Raw genomic sequence first — 16683 nt, 5'->3', positions numbered from 1 at the left:
ATGTCACCCTAATGCCTAGAAAATACCAAGATAAACAGACCAAGTAACAGTAAAAGCAAGACAAACTGGAACAACTATTGTCTAAGGTGGTAATTTATTTTAGAACCATTTGGAACTAAAGAATACATTTATGCAATTATGGAGCACAACCTAAAACGCACATTGCTAACTGACAAGACAATTACTGAGCAATTTAAAAAGGGACTACAGTCAGCCTATCAATTCTGAATGACTAAGATTGAAAAACAATATTACATCCATGTAGTGTGTTGCATACGGTATTCTCCTGGCTAACTGTCCAGATATCCTGTTTATTAGGCAGGGTAATGGTTAGTTTAAAAAAAACTTGAATGTTCTTTTTGCAGAGCCCTGGTTCATCACAGAACGTGCATGAGTTTTGCGAGTTTCTCATCTTCACCAATGATGTAAGGGCCTCATCTACGAGCCTTTTTCCCTGAAGAAAGGAAAACACAGAAATGACTAGGGGAAGGAACTGTGCTCAACACTGTATTCCAGGAGAAGAGGTTTACCATGATGAGAATCCCCATTTTTTTCAAATATAATGCTGTAAAATGTTTACACTTTAGCAGACTGGGTTAGACCAGTGTCTGTCACAATGGTGCAGTTGCAGTCCCCATTTTTGTCTGCATTCAGTGGTAACATTAAATATTCCAGGTCAGTTATCATTTGGTTAGATACAGAAAAAAAAGCTCCCTCTATTCTGTTCCAACTCATATGAGCACTTCCTGTACATCAGTGTAACATGTCCATTCTCATGCCAACCATTCCACTGCAACCCCTCAGTTAAGGAGTCTGCTCAGTTCTGGACAACGGCTGACCATGGACTTGTACTCACTGGAGCCTGGAACGATAGTCCCAAATATTCCTTTCATTTGGAATCTTTCTGAACAGAGGGAAGAAACTTCAATCACCTCAGTCAGGGTTGTCAAAGCACAATTCCTGAAGATGGAGGTAACTTCAACACACTGCTCCATCCGGTCCTCAGAACCACTAGCTTGAGGGCAGAGAGATTTTGAGAGGTCAGTAGTTGGTTGCCAGTCCTTTGCTGAGAAAAACCCTTGAATTCTTCAGTGTGCTGAATGTAGGTTTGAGTGGCAGCACAGAAAATGCGCCAAACGTGACACCTATTACTGCCACATGGCCTTTTTCTATTACAGCTATTGTCTTTCAATACTGCAGCTGTACAATTCGACGAAGTGACACTATGATGGCCAAATGTATTTCCTCTAGTATTTGTAATGGCAGTGAGACCAAGTGAAAATGATCAGCACCACATCAAAGTGGTGGAAACACCTCCAGACAAAATGCAAAACAAAGAGTTTGTTTAAATCTCTCCTTGAATTGAGGTTGATAGATTCTCTGAGGTTAGGATTCTGAGAGAAAAAAACTGCACAATAAACTTGGGGTATGCTGGTATTGGACAGCCAAACACACCCATTTCAGGCACCTAGTGCTAATAGCAAGAGGGCTGTCTATCCTGTCTCATCAACCACTCCCAGGGCAAATACAGCATAGGCTAGATACAGAGCAAAGCTCCCTCTACCCTGTCCAAGCAAACACTCCCTGGTCAGGTATAGTACAGTGTCAGATACAGAGTAAAGCTCCCTCTACCCTGTTCCATCAAACATTCCCTGGACAGGTACAGCCAGAGTTAGACTCAGAGTAAAGTTACCTCTACTCTGCCCCATCAAACGCTCCCTGGGCAGGAACAGCACAGGGTTAGATACAGAGTAGAGCTCCCTCTACACTGTCCCATCAAACACTCGCTGGGCAGGTATATCATGGGTTACATAGAGTAAAGCTCCCTCTACTCTGACCCATTAAACACACCCAGGGTAGTTACACAGTATGGGTTAGAGAGAGTAAAGTTTACTCTACATGGTCTGAACACTCCCAGTAGTGGAGCATTGATTAGATACAGAGTAAAGCTCCCTCTACACTGTCCCATCAAATATCCCCAGGGCAGGTGCAGCATGTTTAAGTACAGAGTAAAGCTCAGTCTACCCTGTCTAACCAAACATATGAAGGACAGATCAGAATGGTTAGATACATAATAAATGCTTCAGAAACATTGGTACAATGTCTGTGTGTACTCGTTTATACACTTATTCTACCGCTTGCTATGCCAGGCACCATCAGGCTACTAGCATCAGCCCTATTAGATTCAGGTGTTATGCAGTTTTCATGCCCACTGAAAGCTGAAATGGCACTGCCAAAAGCAATGATAAATAGGATACATATAGCCTGAACAGCAAAGAAATTTTGATCTCCAGAGCTGGGTTGGGCCTGAAGTCAAGGCAGTGACAAAGTCACTGCATTACCTGGCCTTTGTCATTTAAAACCAGTTTTCATCAAAATCCTTCGAAAATGAACAAATCTCAAAAGTCCACCAAAGTCTGTAGCAACAGATCAACCAATACATACTCTGCACTGCAGCAACTCATGTAATCAAGGGAACAAAAACCTTTTGGAGTCTAGGTATTAAAACAGGAATACTAAATCAAAGTTATATAAATTAATTCCTTGTTAGAGCGGTTTGTTGTTTAAGGAGAAACTGAATGGAATGAGCCTCTAATCTCCGCTATTCAGAAGAACAACTGGAAATCTTATTGCAACATGAATTTTTCCCTGATTAAAGATCTCAAGTTAGAAGGTATAACCTTGGGAAAAGGGATTAATCACCTAGACAAAGAAATTATTTCAGAAGATTCATTTCAAAAGTTCCAAGTCATGAGGCACGCAGCTTGGAGGAGAAATTGCAGGTGTTGGTGCTTCCATGTATGTGTTGCCTATGCCCTTTTCAGTACAAGTTGCAGGTTTAGAAAGTATTATCAAAGATGCCTTGCTGAGGCATTGTAGCTCATCTTGCAGATGGTGTACACTGCTGTCACAGTGCATTCATAATGGTTTTAGAGTTGGGTATAACCTACTCCATGATTGAACAAAGAAAGATAAAGCATGTTAAGAAGAGAAATGAAAGTTTGGCATATACTATAAGGGGGAACAGCAAGAAGCTTTTACAGGCATAAGAGAAAAAAAAAATCAATATGGCTCCCTCAATTTCCAAGTGAGAGATGATAAAGCAGTAAAGATATTATTTATATTGATATTTTTCACCTCAATGTTAAAAAAAGGAAATCAGTGGGACTGTAAAAGATGTGGAAGAGCCAGTAAGGAAGGTAAATAACCAACAAATATGGGAATATATACTTTGAATACAAAAGAAAACTTTAACATTTTGAGCATCCACAGATCCAAAAGATTTAGATTCATTAGTTTGATTTCATAAGAAAGTCCTTGATCTCTGGAGAGTTGTGGCCTATGTGCTCTCAAGTTTAGGAGGATGAGGAAATCTAATTGAGACACAGGTAGTTCTTCTATAACGTGATGATTAGGTTCTTGTGTAACCCCATGTTATAGAGAAATCACGCTTTAGAAACAGGGCTCGAAGTGTTGGCGATGTAACTGTGTTAAAGCCAAAGCACATTTAGAAAATTTGTGCTTTAAAAACCAACTGCAATTCGTCAATCGTGTTATAGCTGTTTGCATTAATGAAACTTGCATTACAGAAGAACCTGTATACAAGATGCTAAATGGGAGTAGGCGGAGAGAGATGTTTCCCCTTATGAGGGGATCTCGAACAAGGGATCATAGTTTTCGGATAAGGGGTAGCAGATTTCAGTCAGGGACGAGGAGAAATTATATCTCGAATGTTCATAAGTCTGTGAAATTCACTATCCTAGTAGGCAGGGAACATGGAGTAAACTTAAGGAAGAGAAAGACAGATTTTTAATTCATAATGGTGTTGATGGGTTCTGGAGAGAGGGCAGGAAAGTAGAATTGAGACATATGAGATTAGCCATTCGTACCGAGTGGCAGGGCAGGCACGAGGAGCTGAATTTTCTACTCCTACTCCTAGTTCTTAAGTTCTAAAACCAGAATATTTTTACAAGTATCCATGGATGAAGTTATTAAAAATTACAACATAACAACGTTAAGATTATTCCAGTAAGGAATTAGCAAACTCAGTTTGGTGTTCTTGTTTTATTTCAATGCTTAGAAATATGTTTATATAAAAATTTCATGGATCTCAAAATAGAGTTCTCCATGGCTAAATGGTATCAACCCAGAATAGTGATGAGGCCGTGGAAGGAGACTATGGAAGAATGACTAATAACTAGAAACAAACCTTTGAAAAGGTGGGACTGTAAAGTTGTCAATTACAGATCATTCTGTTCTTACGTGACAGTTGTCTTCCTCTGCAAACTCATGCTATAGAAAACCGCACAGAAGAGCACTAACAGAAAATTGCTATACCTATTCAGTAGAAAATTCACAGCATCCAAACAATGTCTAAAATTCGTCAATTGCGTTTCAGCCAATTCATGTTGACGAACTGGGCATTATAGCAGAATGACCTGTAACTGTATCCCCTCTTAACTGTTTTCTGTTGTAGAAGTGTCAAGAAATCAACAGATTTAAGGAGACTGACAAGCAGATAGAAAGAAATCTTATTTTTAAGCAGGGCAAGTGGTTATAATCTGTAAAGCTTTGCCTGACAAAGTGGTAGAAGCAGATTCAATTGTAATTTTCAAAGGTAACTACCCGAAACATTGCTGAAAAAACAGAGACATGCCATTGAAGCGTTTGGTCTTGCATGCATCAGGACAAATATAAGAATGCCAAATTTCAAAAGAAAGCTGCAATTTATGTTGTGTGAGAAAGGAATGCTCTGGGAGAGAAGGGAGCAAGTCAAATCTAATTAGTTGATGTGTGGTTATGGAGATGGCACCTGAAAACTATTGTTGCTCACATTTTATTTTTGTGTTCCTTTTGCCTGCAAAGGTCACTGCATATGAATATATGTAACTTCTAGCAACCGTAGAGAACCACACTGAAAGCAAATGTGCATCTTAAGTTAGATTATACAAGTACTTACTGTAAGCACTTTATTGTAAACATCCATAACGCCACTTGTGATGACCCCTTAGTTGTTGGGACAGATGGGTTACATACCAGGCTTTGCACTGACACACAAATACTTGAAGGGAAATACATGTAGAAGTAAAAGGGCAAAATTAATAACTCTTTACTTATACATGCATAGCATTCAGAATAAAGTAGATTAATTCATTGCTCAAATACAGGTTAATGCCAGTACAGAGATATGGATCAAAGTTGAGAACTAAATATTTAGTGGTATGTGTATTTGAATAAGGATCGGCAAGAAGAAAAGGTGAGTCAGCATTGCTGGTACAGGATGGAAAATGCAAGAAATGATCCTGAATTGGAAGATGTTGAATCCATATGGGTGAAATTAAGAAATAAAGAAGGAATTATTATTAAAAATTACAACTGGTAATAGTAATCTATAGTAGGCTTACTTTTAAAAAATTCATTCATAGGATGAGTGTGTCGCTAGCTAGGCCAGCATTCATTGCCCATTGAGAGGTAAAGAGTCAACCATACTGGTGTCAGTTTGGAGTCGCATGCAGGCCGGCCAAGTAAGGATGGCAGTCTTCTTCCCGAAAGGACATTAGTGAACCAGACAATTGGCAATGGATTTGTGGTCATCGCTAGACTCTTAATTCCAGATTTTTATTGAATTCAATTTTCACCATCTGTTGGTGGAATTCGAATCCACATCATTACCTGGGTCGCTGGATTAGCAGTCCAGTGAAAATACCATTAGGCCTTCACCTCCCACTAACAGTAGCTGTATGATGGGACAGAAAATAAATCAGGAGATAATGAGGGCATGTACTGAAGGCAGTACATTAATCTGGTGTGATTTTAATTCTCATGTAGACTAGGATAGTCACATTAGCAGAGGAAGCCTTCATACAGCATCTTCAGCACAGTTTATTAGAACTACGTGCTGTGGACATAATCTTGGATATGGCTCTTTTGGATCTGGTGATGTGTAGTGAGGTAGCTTTCATAAAAACTGTCAGAGTAAAACATATCATTGGAAACAGGGCCCAAACCTTGTAGAATTTAGCATTCAGCTTGAGAGGGAGGAACTTTGGTTGCTTAAATAAGGATCATTACAAACAACTGAGGGCAGAGTTGGGCTGGGAGTGACTGGGGAAGGGGTTTTGCAGCAAAGACAGTCGAGGCACAATGGTAGACATTTAAGAAAATAGCAATGGTTCCAACAAAGGTATATCCCAGTGAAGAAAGAGGACTCCAAGAAGGGAACAGCATTAAGTCCCTTAGAGAATGCGCTGGGAAAATAATAATGGGGAAACCAGGAAGAGGCAGAGAAGTTGAGTAAATACTCTGCATCTTTCTTCACAGCAAAAGGTTCAAACAAAGTACCAAAATCACAAAATAATCAAGAAGCAAAAGGGGAGAGGAAATAAATACGACAACTATTGAGAGAAAAATGCTAGAGAAAATAATGGGACTGAAGACTGATAAGTCCCCATACTCAACAGGATACATCCTTGGTTATTAAAGAAAGTAGCCACAGAGACAGTGGATGAAGTGTTAGTAATCTTCCAGGAGTCCTCAGATTGTGAAGAAGTCCCAGAGGATTGGAAAACTGCCAACGTAATGCCTTTATTTAAAAAGGGAAGGAGTCAAAACAACAGGTCATGTTATTGGGGAACTGTTAGAGTCTAATATAAAGGAGGTAATAGAGCATTTAAAAATGCATACTATGATTAAGCAGTCAGAGTGGCTTCATAAAGGATTAATTTGTCCTGCTTGCCAAATTTACTAACATTCTTTGAGGAAGTAACAAGGAGAATACACAAATGGGAAATCAGTATATTTGGATTTTCAGGAAGCAGTTGATAAAGCACCATCATAAAGCTACTTAATAAGAACCCATGGTGTTCCAGGCAGTATATTAGCATGCACAGAGAATTGGCTCATAGAAGACAAAGTTGGAATGGGGGGGGGGGGCATTTCGGAATGGCAATCTGTAACAAGCAGAGTGCAGCACTGGTCAGTGCTAGGACCACAATTATTTGCAATATATATTAATAACCTGATTAAGGAAAGTCAATGAACTAAAACCAAGTTTATGGACGATAAAATTAGATTGTAAGACAACTGGTGAGGGTGATACAAAGAGCCTGTGGCAGGCTTTTTCTTTGCTCAATTACAGGATGTAGGCATTGCTAGGCTAGCATTTATTGCCCACCCCAAGCCTATAAAATGGCAATGTGCCCTGCTCCTATGTTAGTTTTGGAGTAAAAGCTGTTGCATCTCTCATGGAAATACGCTGTAAATAAATATGTCCAAATTTCCAAAATAAATCTAAGATTGGAATCTACACCCTTACTGCAGCTACAGACAATTTGGTTGACAAGCTGACGTCAAGAATGATGTTCATTTCACTTCAGGATGAACAGGACACAAGCTAACATCACTGACCGGTATTTATTCAAAGCTTTCTGCTGCCAGAAACTAAAATGTCTATTCTGAACAGCAGTAGGACCTCCAGGATCTCCACAAACATTCATTTTATGGTATGTGCATTAGGCGGGTCAAATCTTGAATATTAAAGCATCAAAATCATGATCAAGTTTGTAACTAAGTGAATTTGCTTACCAAGGAGAGTTACTCTTTTCGTTAACTTTCAGTTCTTCCACTTTATGAACTGAAAGCTGCCCATTTGTATGGAGGTGTTTCAGGATCAGATTAGGAAGCAGAAATTATACGGATCACAATGCCTAAGTCAGGAAATATAAAAGCTAGCTCTTCAATACCTTAGCTTTAAGTGGATAAGGAGGGGGGCTTACCACGGGCTGCAAATATAGGCCAGGCACCTCTGGGCGGAGCTTTTCTTTTCTGAGAGATTGTCATGAACGAATTTAACTCCTTTGCAGCTGCCGGGTCGTGTTGCTTTTGCTTCGCTGCCAGCAGGCGACATGTCAGAACATCCAGAAAATGAGGACCTAACAAATCTGCGGTGGATAGGTTAGGAAATTCCAAAGGGCTGGGAGCAATTTTTTCCATGCCAGTTGCTCGTAACAGCCTATCAGACCTCAATTCGGAAAGGAAAGTGTGGGTCTGCCCAGCTAAAACTACTGCCAGACGACATGCAGTGATTACAGAAAGCAACCTCTCCTTTAATTGATCACGAGACAGGGATTCAAAATCACCCTTCAGATTATCTAGCTCAAACTTCTGGGCAGCTAAAATGAGAGGACTTACAGTTTCAGTCACCCTTGATTGGATAGAACGAGTTGCTTCTACCACACCTAACAAGTTGTCAAGTTCCTGCTTGGTGGAAACCACACCCTTTGAGATAAGCATCTGAAATATCGGCTGATCGACTTCAGGAGTTGCAACAGCTGGGGCATTTGGAATGCCAACATGAAATCGGAGACGATTTTGGTGTTCCAAACTTAGTGGAAGATGGAACGCCAAAGGTAAAAGAATATGGCATTCCAGTGGTGTCTCTCGATAGGTCATGGCTTTCCAGCAATTTTTGTCATCAAGGGAACCCTTCAGGGGTCCACCTGCCCAGTGAAGGAGGTCAGATGACCATTTTGCCCTTGTGCCGGACAAGATGGTCTCAAACGTGGACTTCTCTGAAACCGTTGACATAGTCTGAGGGATGGGTTTAGCATGGGGAAGTGGCATGAATTGTATTGATTGTCCAGAGCGACCCCACCAGGGATTTAGCTCCTTACTGGCTGATTGAGCACCATCCCCTGAACTACTTTCTATATTCTGCTGTGAATTGGGACCCTGCAGAGGATTTCCTTGAGGGTCACTGAATCGAAGTTGAGGAGCTGGAGGAGAATCAAAGCGAAACCCAGCTGGACTGTCGCTGGTGAAATCAAGCTGTAAGGAAGATAAAAGGTTAAATGCGTCAGAGACGTCTTACTGGCTAGTGTCCGCAATGGTGTAGATAAGGAAAAATATACGTGTAGCAGGATCAAGTGGTAAGCCTTTACAGGCTAAAAGAAGAATGCAGTTTACAACTTGCCCAAACTTATGCTGAGGAGGGATAATCTCTCAACACTTCAGGATTTGATACTTTACATCAGTAGTCAATCTAATTTACTCTGTTCCAAAATTATGTAATATTAGATGCTTGCCACCAAACGGTAAGTTTTAAAAAATATATAATTCAACAGTTTTCTGGCTACATCAGAAATCACTACTTAAGGCATTCACCTTTGAAAGGTTTTTGCTTGGATACGGTTTTCACAGGATATGCTTTTTCACGACTGGTCACAGTGTACAACAAACAAATGCGTACACAGAATAACTTGGAGATTCAAAATGGCTCTTTATCACATCCACCTGGAATCTTGCACATATACATACATTGAGTTCAGAGTTAGTGAGAAAAAGTCATTCAGACCATAAAACTCTCTCTACTCAGAATCCATACACGATTACTCTACAATAGATACCCACAAATCTGCCAAACTCTGGCACTTGACCAAAACTTCCTGTTACTAATCGTCACCAAAAGCAAGCAATCAATCTGGCTAAATCTATTAGCCAGGTATGGCAAAACCCCGATCACTTACCAACAATTGTGTTCCTGCCTTAGGAGACAAAGAGAATTCCAGAGTTTTTCCATGGAAATCATGAGGAATTTCTCTGAAAAAATTGCACATGGATGTGGCTGCGTTCCCACTCTCTAGCTGTAGAATGACCTGTACCAATCACAGCATAAGACAAGGTTAAACTGAGTGAACTGACTACATATTCTGACTGTAAACAAACTCAAGACTTTAATCTCAATTTACACTAACTTAGAAGCAGGAAATCTTGACTTATTTTTCCCTCCTTACACCATGCATAAAGTAATATTCGAAACCTAATCAGTCATAGTAAAACAAATTAGGCATTCAATCTGGAACCCTAGTCTATTATGGATCAATTCTATACCACATGGGGAGGCCCTCTTGTGACAAAGTGCTTATGTCCCTACCCATGGACCAGGAGGCCAAGGTTCAAGTCACATCTGTTCCAGGTGAGCAATAACATCTCTGAACAGGTTGATTAGAAAAGTAGGTTCAAACACTCTTCATTATTGTGCATCATTGTTTCCAAATAGGATAGGTCTGACAATTTGCTTGCAGTTGTACACTTGAATGTTAAGTAGACATCTAGCATACAAAAAAAAAGCTCAATAAGTTGCACTGCTGCTGGCAATGGTCGCTCAAAAAATGAGGATTAGAAGGTGAGTGTGGAAACTGGAGAGGCACTGGCAATGATTTTTCAATCTTCCCTGGATTAGCGGATGGCACCAGAGGACTGGAGAGTTTGAAACATTATTACTTCCTTATTCAAAATGGGTCTAAAGACAGGCCTAGCAACTACAGACCAGTCACTTTAACTAGATCATGGGAAATCTTCTTGAAACAACTATTTGGTATAGAGTCAATAGTTAAGACTTGATAGAGTTAATAATGGAAATATGGGCTAAATTAGAGTCAACACAGTTTTGTTAAGGGAATATTATTCCATAACTTGCTCGAATTTTTAAAAGAGGAAACAGGGAGGGTTGTTGAGGTAGACATGGACTTTGAGAAGATATTCGATTCATGTCTGTTGTGTGACACCAAGATGAAAATGATAGGTTATGGAATAAAAAGAACAGTAGCAACATGGAAACAAAATGGGGGGAGGAATAGAAAGCAGAGTATAATGGTTAAAGGATAATTTTCAGTTGGAGTAAGGCTTGTAATGGACTTCCCTATGGGACAGTATTAGGACTTTCCTTTTACTGATGTTTATAAACAACCTTGGTGCATAGGTATAATTTCAAAGTTTGCAGATGACACAAAATGGGGGGGGGGGGGGGGGGGGGGTTGCTAGTACTGGGACGGAGGGGGGGGGGGGGGGGGAGGTTTGCTAGTACTCTTTGGGAGGGTTTAAACTAACTCTGCAGGGGCATGGGAACCTGGACTGTAGCTTTAGGGTACAGGACCTTGAGTGTAGGGAGGTTAGGAACATGGCATCGATCTCGAAGGAGGGTGCCTGTAAACAGGAAGGTGGCTTGAAGTGCGTATACTTCAATGCCAGAAGTATAAGAAATAAGGTAGGTGAGCTTGCAGCATGTGTTGGTACCTGGGACTTCGATGTTGTGGCCATTACAGAGACGTGGGTAGAACAGGGACAGGAATGGCTGTTGCAGGTTCCAGGGTTTAAATGTTTTAGTAGGGTCAGAGATGGGGGTAAAAGAGGGGGAGGTGTGGCATTGCTTGTTAAGGGTAGTATTACAGCAGTAGAAAGGGTGATGGAGGAAGACTTGCCATCTGAGGTAGTTTGGGCTGAGGTTAGAAATAGGAAAGGTGAGGTCACCCTGTTAGGAGTTTTCTACAGGCCTCCTAATAGTCCGAGAGAAGTAGAGGAAAGTATTGCGAGGATGATTCAGGAGAAGAGTGAAAGTAGCAGGGTGGTTGTTATGGGGGACTTTAACTTCCCAGATATTGACTGGAAAGCTATAGCTCGAGTTCGTTAGATGGGTCGGTGTTTGTCCAATGTGTGCAGGAGGGTTTACAATATGTAGACAGGCCAACAAGAGGTGAGGCTATACTGGATTTGGTTCTAGGTAATGAACCAGGCCAGGTGTTAGACTTGGAGGTAGGTGAACACTTCGGGGGCAGTGACCACAACTCGATGACTTTTACTCTCGTGGTGGAGAGGGATAAGTGTGCACTGCAGGGCAACAGTTATAGCTGGGGGCAGGGAAATTATGATGCGGTGAGGCATGACTTAGGATGCGTGGATTGGAAAAATAGGCTTCAAGGGAAGAACACAAATGATATGTGGAGATTGTTCAAGGAACTGCTAATGGGTGTCCTTGATAAGTATGTACCAGTCAGGTAGGGAGTAAAGAGTCTTGTGAGGGAACCATGGTTTAACAAGGAATGGAATCCCTTGTGAAAGGGAAGAGGGCGGCCTATGTAAAGATGAGGCGTGAAGGTTCAGTTGGGGCGATTGAGAGTTATAAGGTAGCCAGGAAGGATCTAAAGAGAGAGCTAAGAGCAGCGAGAAGGGGACATGAAAAGTCCTTAGTTGGTAGGATTAGGGAAAACCCAAAGGCTTTCTATAGGTATGTCAGGAAGAAAAGGATGACTAAAGTAGGTATCGGTCCAGTCAAGGATAGTAGTGGGAAGTTGTGTGTGGAGGCGGAGGAGATCGGTGAGACACTAAATCAATACTTTTCGTCAGTATTCACTCAGGAACAGGACATTGTTGCCGATGTGAATACTGAGTCACAATTAATTAGAATGGACGGCTTTGAGGTATGTAGGGAAGAAGTGTTGGAAATTCTGGAAAGGATGAAAATAGATAAGTCCCCTGGGCCTGATGGCATTTATCCTAGGATCCTCTGGGAAGCTAGGGAGGAGATAGCGGAGCCATTGGCCTTGATTTTTATGTCGTCGTTGTCTACGGGAATAGTGCCAGAAGACTGGAGGATAGCGAATGTGGTCCCCTTGTTCAAGAAGGGGGGCAGGGATAGCCCGAGTAACTATAGGCCAGTGAGTCTCACTTCTGTTGTGGGCAAAGTCTTAGAAAGAATTGTAAGGGATAGGATTTATGAACATCTGGATAGGAATAATGTGATCAAGGATAGTCAGCATGGCTTTGTGAAGGGCAGGTCGTGCCTCACAAACCTTATTGAATTCTTTGAGAAGGTGACCAAGGAAGTGGACGAGGGTAAAGCAGTAGATGTGGTGTATATGGATTTTAGCAAGGCGTTCGATAAGGTACCCCATGGCAGGCTAATGCAAAAACTACGGAGGTATGGCATTGAGGGTGCATTAGAGGTTTGGATTAGGAATTGGCTGGCTGGAAGGAGACAGAGGGTAGTAGTTGATGGTATAGGTTCATCTTGGAGCGCAGTTACTAGCGGTGTTCCACAAGGATCTGTTTTGGGACCATTGCTGTTTGTCATTTTTATAAATGACCTGGAGGAGGGGCTTGAAGGCTGGGTGAGCAAGTTTGCAGATGACACGAAAGTCGGTGGAGTTGTGGTCAGCGAAGAAGGATGTGGCAGGTTACAGCGGGATATAGATGAGTTGCAGAGCTGGGCAGTAAGGTGGCAAATGGAATTCAATGTAGCTAAGTGTGAAGTCATTCACTTTGGTAGGAGTAACATGATGGATTACTGGGCTAATGGTAGACTACTTGGTAGTGTGGATGAGCAGAGGGATCTTGGTGTCCATGTACACAGATCTCTGAAAGTTGCCACCCAGGTAAATAGTGCTGTGAAGAAGGCATATGGTGTACTGGGCTTTATTGGTAGAGGAATTGAGTTCCGGAGTCCTGAGGTCATGTTGCAGTTGTATAAGACTCTGGTGCGGCCTCATCTGGAGTATTGTGTGCAGTTTTGGTCGCCATATTATAGGAAGGATGTGGAGGCATTGGAACGAGTGCAGAGGAGGTTTACCAGGATGTTGCCTGGCATGGTAGGAAAATCGTATGAGGAAAGGCTGAGGCACTTGGGGCTTTTCTCATTGGAGAAAAGAAGGTTTAGGGGAGATTTGATAGAGGTGTACAAGATGATTAGGGGTTTAGATAGGGTTGACAGTGAGAACCTTTTTCCGCTAATGAGGTCAGCTGTTACTAGGGGACACAGCTTTAAATTAAGGGGTGGTAGGTATAGGACAGATGTTAGGGGTAGATTTTTTACTCAGCGGGTTGAGAGTTCTTGGAATGCCCTGCCAGTGGCAGTGGTGGACTCTCCCTCTTTATGGTCATTTAAGCGGGCATTGGACAAGCATATGGAGGATAGTGGGCTAGTGTAGGTTAGGTCGGCGCAACATCGAGGGCCGAAGGGCCTGTACTGCGCTGTATTTTTCTATGTTCTATAAAACTTGGAAGCCATGATGTGGAGGTCCCAGTGTTGGACTGGGATGGGCAAAGTTACCAAATCACACAACTAGTTACCTGACAAAGCAGCAGCGTTCCAAAAGCTTGCACTTTCAAATAAACCTGTTGTGAACTATAACCCGGTTTGTGTGGAATTGCAAACCATGAGACGTTGGTAGGTGGGTGGAAGGGCAGACAGGTGGCAGATAACGTGGAGAAGTGTAAAGTGCTGCACTTCGGTGTAAAGGACATGGAGAGACGCTATAAAGTAAAGGGTACTATTCTAATGTGGTGCAGGAGCAGAAAGACCATGGTCTAAATGTGTATAAGTCATTAAAGGCGGGAGAACAGCTATTAATAAAGAACAGGGTATCCTAGGTTTCACAAGTAGGGTATAGAGTTCAAGAGAAGAGAGATTATGCTGAACTTAAGTACAATACTGGATAGATGTCATAAGAGTCATACAGTATGAAAACAGGCTCTTTGGTCCAACTAATCCATGTAAAATATAATTCCAACTAAATTGTCCCATGTGCTTACTCCTGGCGCAAATCACTGCAGACCCTTCCTTTTAATGTACTTTTCAAAGTGTCTTAAATGTTGTAACTGTGCCTGTACCCACCACTTCCACTGGAAGTTCATTCCACATGCGAACCATGACGTGTAAAAACTTTGCCACTCATGTCCGCTAGGTAGGGTGCAGAAGTCAGAGGGTAGTTGTACAGGGGTGTTTTTCTGACTGAAGGTCTGTCATCAGTGGTGTTTCTCAGGATCAGTGGCAGGACCTCTTATTTGTAATATGATTTGGATGAAAATGTCAGTGGTTTGATTAGTAAGTTTGCAGATGACAGAAGAGTTGGATAGTGCAGAAGAATATCTAAGGATGTAACAAGATGTAATCATCTAGAAAGTTGAACAGAGGAATGGTGAATGGAATTTAATCTGAACAAGTGAGCGGTCCATTGGCTCAGTGGTTTGCACTGCTGCCTCAGAGCCAGGCTCAATTCTAGCCTCAGGTGACTGACTGTGTGGAATTTGCACATTCTCATGTCTGCGCGGGTTTCCTCTGGGTGCTCTACTTTCCTCCCACAGGTGTGCAGATTAGATGGATTGGCCATGCTAAATTGCCTGTAGCATCCAGGGATGTGCAAGCTAGGTGAATTAGCCATGAGGTTGGACAAACTTGGATTGTTTTCATGAGAGCGTTGGAGGCTGACAAGCATATAAAATTATGAAATGCATGGATAGGGTAGAAATATCGACTACTAGGGTGCATAAGGTTTAAGGTGAGAGGACAAGTTTAAAAGGTGACACAGAACATAGAAAAGTACAGCACAGAACAGGCCCTTTGGCCCACAATGTTGTGCCGAGGTTAATCCTAATGTAAAATATAGTAACTTAACCTACACACCCCTCAACTCACTGCTGTCCATGTGCACGTCTAGCAGTCGCTTAAATGACCCGAATGACTCTGCTTCCACACCATAGCTGGCAACGCATTCCATGCATTCACAACTCACTGCATAAAGAACCTACCTCTGACGTCTCCTTTATACCTTCCTCCTAATATTTTCAAACTATGACTCCTTGTACCAGTCAATCCTGCCCTGGGGAAAAGTCTCTGGCTATTGACTCTATTGACATGCAAGTATTTTACACAGAGGGTAGTAAGTGTTGCCAGGGTGAAGGTAGAAGCAGATATGATAGCTAAGGATTAAGGGGCATTTAGACAGACATATGAACAGGCAAAGCATAGAAGGAAACAGACAATGTACAGCCAGATGAGATTAGTTGAGAATAGTATCATGTTTGGCACAGATATGGCGGGCTGAAGAGCCTGTTCCTGTTTTATACTATTCTACATACACATTAATCCAGATGCAGTCTTAATAATACGCTATATAACTGAAGCATAAAACTTTCTAACTTCTGTATTCACTTCCCTTTGCAATAAATCATAACATTCTATTAGCTTTCCTGATTACGTCTTGTATCTGCAAACTAATCTTCAGTAATGCAAACACATTATAGGAAAGATGTAATTGCACTGGACGGGGTGCAAAACAGATTCGACAGGATGTTGCTTGGGATAGAGCACTTCAGCTATGAAGAAATTGGATAAGCTAAGGTGGTTGGACCTGATATATGGTGTATAAGATTATGAGAGGAATGGACAGGGACAATAGAAAGCAGGGGGAAAAAAAAAGTCAAATACAAAGGGCCACAATTTTAACAAGTGAAAAACAGGAGATTTAGAGGGCTTCTGGAATGCACTGCGTGGGAGGGTAATTGAGTGGGGGAAACTCACAATGTTTAAAAAAAGTACTTGGATGAACACCTCAAGTGTGAACACATTCAAGGCTATGGGCCTAGCATGGAAGAGAGCGACAAGTGCAAGTAGCGGCTTTTTTATTAGCATACTCGAAGGGTGGAATGGTCTCTTCTGTACTAAATGATCCTTTACGCTAGGACACTCCGATCTCTCTCTCAGAACTCTGCAACCTCTCACCATTTAGATAATATGCTTTTTATTCTTTCTGCAAAAATGAGTAATTTTACACTTTTCCACATTGCATTCCATATGCCAGGTCTTTACCCATGCATGTATCTATATCCCTTTGCAGCAAACAAATACCTTATTGTGTGGTTTCAGAAACATGGAATCTTTTACTCTTCCAAATCGAAAAGCAACGCACAAAATGTCAACTTCTGTATAACCATCTTCAGGTAGATTGCTGATGTGAACGAAATGGTCATATATAGTACATCCAGCCTACATGAAGAAAATGAAAAAAACAGTAAAATAAAATGAGAAAGTTCAATCAAAATGTGATAAGCAACACAATACAAGACAATACA

The 16683-nt window shown here is 41.5% G+C and overlaps 1 protein-coding gene across 4 annotated transcripts in view; it reads right to left on the bottom strand.

Annotated features, from left to right (window-relative positions):
- Positions 1-16683, bottom strand: part of znf638 (zinc finger protein 638) — a 221808-nt gene that overhangs the window by 37882 nt on the left and 167243 nt on the right. For all 4 annotated transcript variants that reach the window (XM_072578851.1, XM_072578842.1, XM_072578861.1 and 1 more), the window contains exons 15-16: positions 16460-16597; positions 9525-9653 (exon numbers count right to left, since the gene is read on the bottom strand). In XM_072578851.1, coding sequence (XP_072434952.1) covers positions 9525-9653; positions 16460-16597 — 267 coding nt within the window. The remainder of the gene's footprint in view (positions 1-9524; positions 9654-16459; positions 16598-16683) is intronic.

Source organism: Chiloscyllium punctatum, chromosome 1 (genome assembly GCF_047496795.1).
Source record: "Chiloscyllium punctatum isolate Juve2018m chromosome 1, sChiPun1.3, whole genome shotgun sequence".
Taxonomy (NCBI): Eukaryota; Metazoa; Chordata; class Chondrichthyes; order Orectolobiformes; family Hemiscylliidae; genus Chiloscyllium; species Chiloscyllium punctatum.
This window is presented reverse-complemented; position numbering and strand designations above follow the sequence as displayed.